The sequence below is a fragment of the Galeopterus variegatus genome, unplaced genomic scaffold, assembly GCF_000696425.1.
Source record: "Galeopterus variegatus unplaced genomic scaffold, G_variegatus-3.0.2 Scaffold3470, whole genome shotgun sequence".
NCBI classification, from domain to species: domain Eukaryota; kingdom Metazoa; phylum Chordata; class Mammalia; order Dermoptera; family Cynocephalidae; genus Galeopterus; species Galeopterus variegatus.
The window spans coordinates 185,234-187,364 of NW_007729581.1; the positions used below are offsets into that span (position 1 = coordinate 185,234).

The 2,131-nt window shown below is 63.5% G+C and overlaps 1 protein-coding gene across 1 annotated transcript in view; it reads right to left on the minus strand.

The window, feature by feature from the left end:
• The window catches only part of TBX4 (T-box 4), a 28,089-nt gene extending 28,032 nt beyond the window's left edge, over positions 1–57 (minus strand). The window contains exon 1 of the mRNA XM_008585139.1: positions 5–57. Coding sequence (XP_008583361.1) covers positions 5–57 — 53 coding nt within the window. The remainder of the gene's footprint in view (positions 1–4) is intronic.
• Positions 58–2,131: the final 2,074 nt, after the last annotated feature.

Below are 2,131 nucleotides of genomic sequence, written 5' to 3' on the forward strand. Positions count from 1 at the left end.
TGAGCCGGGGGCCCGGAAGGCCTCCTCGCTTTCCGACAGGCCCTTGTCCTGCAGCATCTCCTGCGGGCACAGCACACACCGAGTCACTCGCCCGGGTCCGCACACGCCAGAGGCCCCGTGGCCAGGGGCTTCGTGCGGGGCGCAGAGGCAGCCCTGGCGCACGTGGACCCCGCCCCCTCCCGAGCTGCGGGGGGAGCACGGGGGCAGGGCGAGACCCTCGCCTGGTCGCTCGGGTTCTGGACCTGGGAGGGTCTGCGTGCAGTTCAATGTCTGCCTGCCCCTGGCTGTGGGGCTGTGTGATGAGTAGGTCTGGGGGAAGGACCGCCCTCTCGGCATTGCCCCAGCAGCACCCCGAGTCCCTCCCTCCTGCTGGGCTCCGGTGGGGTCTGAGGCCTGGGTCTTCTCCGTTGTTCCAGAATAATTGGGGTACAGGTCTCACTCTTGTCCCAGGGCAGCCAGGACACTTCCTGGGCAGACAGGAGAGCAAAGCCAGGCCGAGAGCGCAGGACCCAAGCTCCTACATCTCCACACCTGGATGCAGAGAGCGTCTAGGGCTGGGCGGCCCTCCCGGCTCTGCTTACCCATCTGCCCTCACCCACCCCCTCGGACAGCACACAGGTAGATGCTTCCTGAACCAAAGGCTTTCAGGCTTTCACTCCTATACATTCCCACTCCCACAAACACCCTCTTCCCACTTGGGTACAAACATCCTCACACCCACACCCAGCAGCCTCAGGCAGCATCCCATTCACCCAAGCAGCCACGTTCTCCCAAGGCTGCTCTGATCCAGGCCCCGAGCTCCTCCAGGGGCCTCCCAGGCTTGCCTTCACATTCACCCCCAGTTGCTCAACCCCTCATTTTATCTCCAAAGGGCTCTGCTTTGGGCCAAAGGACCCAGACCTTTCCCAGCTAAGGACTGATCAGTAGGGTGGGTCCAGTTCACAGGCACAGGCTAATCCTGCCTCAGGGCATTGCTGTATTTCCCCCAAGTGTTTGACCTATTCTTTGGCCCACACATCTGTCTGCTCCCTGCCTGCAGTTGGTCCTGGGACATCAGAATGAGAGCCCAGCCTGCAAGGACCAGCCTGTCCTGTGCCCTCAGGGGTGCATCCCTGCACAATCCCTGCTTCCTGTTTCCACCTGCCTGCGCTTTCTCCTTCTGGATCTGGACAAGTTCTGGTGGGGCTTTCTGTATGTCTGACTGCCTCTCTTGTCCCTTGTGGCTAAATATGCCGCCTTTCTCCTATCTTCTTTCTGTTCTCCTCTGGATCTCCCTGAGCATCCCAAGGCTGGGGCCCCTCCTGCACCCTGTTCACTGGCCTCCCCGTTCCGGGCTTAGACTTCAGCTCCCAGAGCCTCCAAAAGTAAACAAGCCAAGTGCAACCGGGAAGATAAAAAGGGGCCGGGGCCAGCCGGGGCTGGGAAAAACCCATAAAGATAAGGCTGACAGCTCAGCCGGTCCTCAGTCCCAACCGGCAGGGAGCAAGGCTCGCTGGGTATGCCGAGCGCCAGCACCCACCTCGGGCCAGGTGTGGGTTCCAAGCTTAGCCACGGAAAATCCTGGAGCCCCTAAACGGGGACGCTACGCGACGAGAGTAGTTGCGCGCTCGGGCCAAGAGGCTAGTTTCGACTACATCTGGGGCCCAGCCGGGATGGGCGGTCGTGATCTGCCAGTCCCAGGTGTGGTGGCCCGAGAGGCCGGGAGGAGGGACCGTCTCTCGCCCGTTTGCCAGCCTGGCCACTGGGTCCTCTGCGGGGCACTCGTTACACCCAGAACCGTTCAATGGCGCCTTCTGGCTCGTGCCCCACGCTCTTAGTCCTGCCCCATGCGGAGCACGTCGGCTGCCGGTGTCCACTGACGCCCGTCCAGTCGCTTGGACTGGGAGCGAGGGCAGTGCCGTGCTCTGCTTCCCGTCCTCGGGGCTCGCCTCTTCCTTTCCTCTCGGCCACCGAGCCACTACATCCTGACCTCACGACGGCTTGCCCTCTCCAAAGCTCCCCGCCAATTTCCTTTCTTTCCCTCCCGGCTGGCCCGGAACGGCCATCCCCGCAGTCCCCTCGGACGCCGAGGCCCGGCGCGCTCGGACGCTGGCCCGGCTGGGTCCGGCGCGAGGCCGGGGTCCGCGGCCCA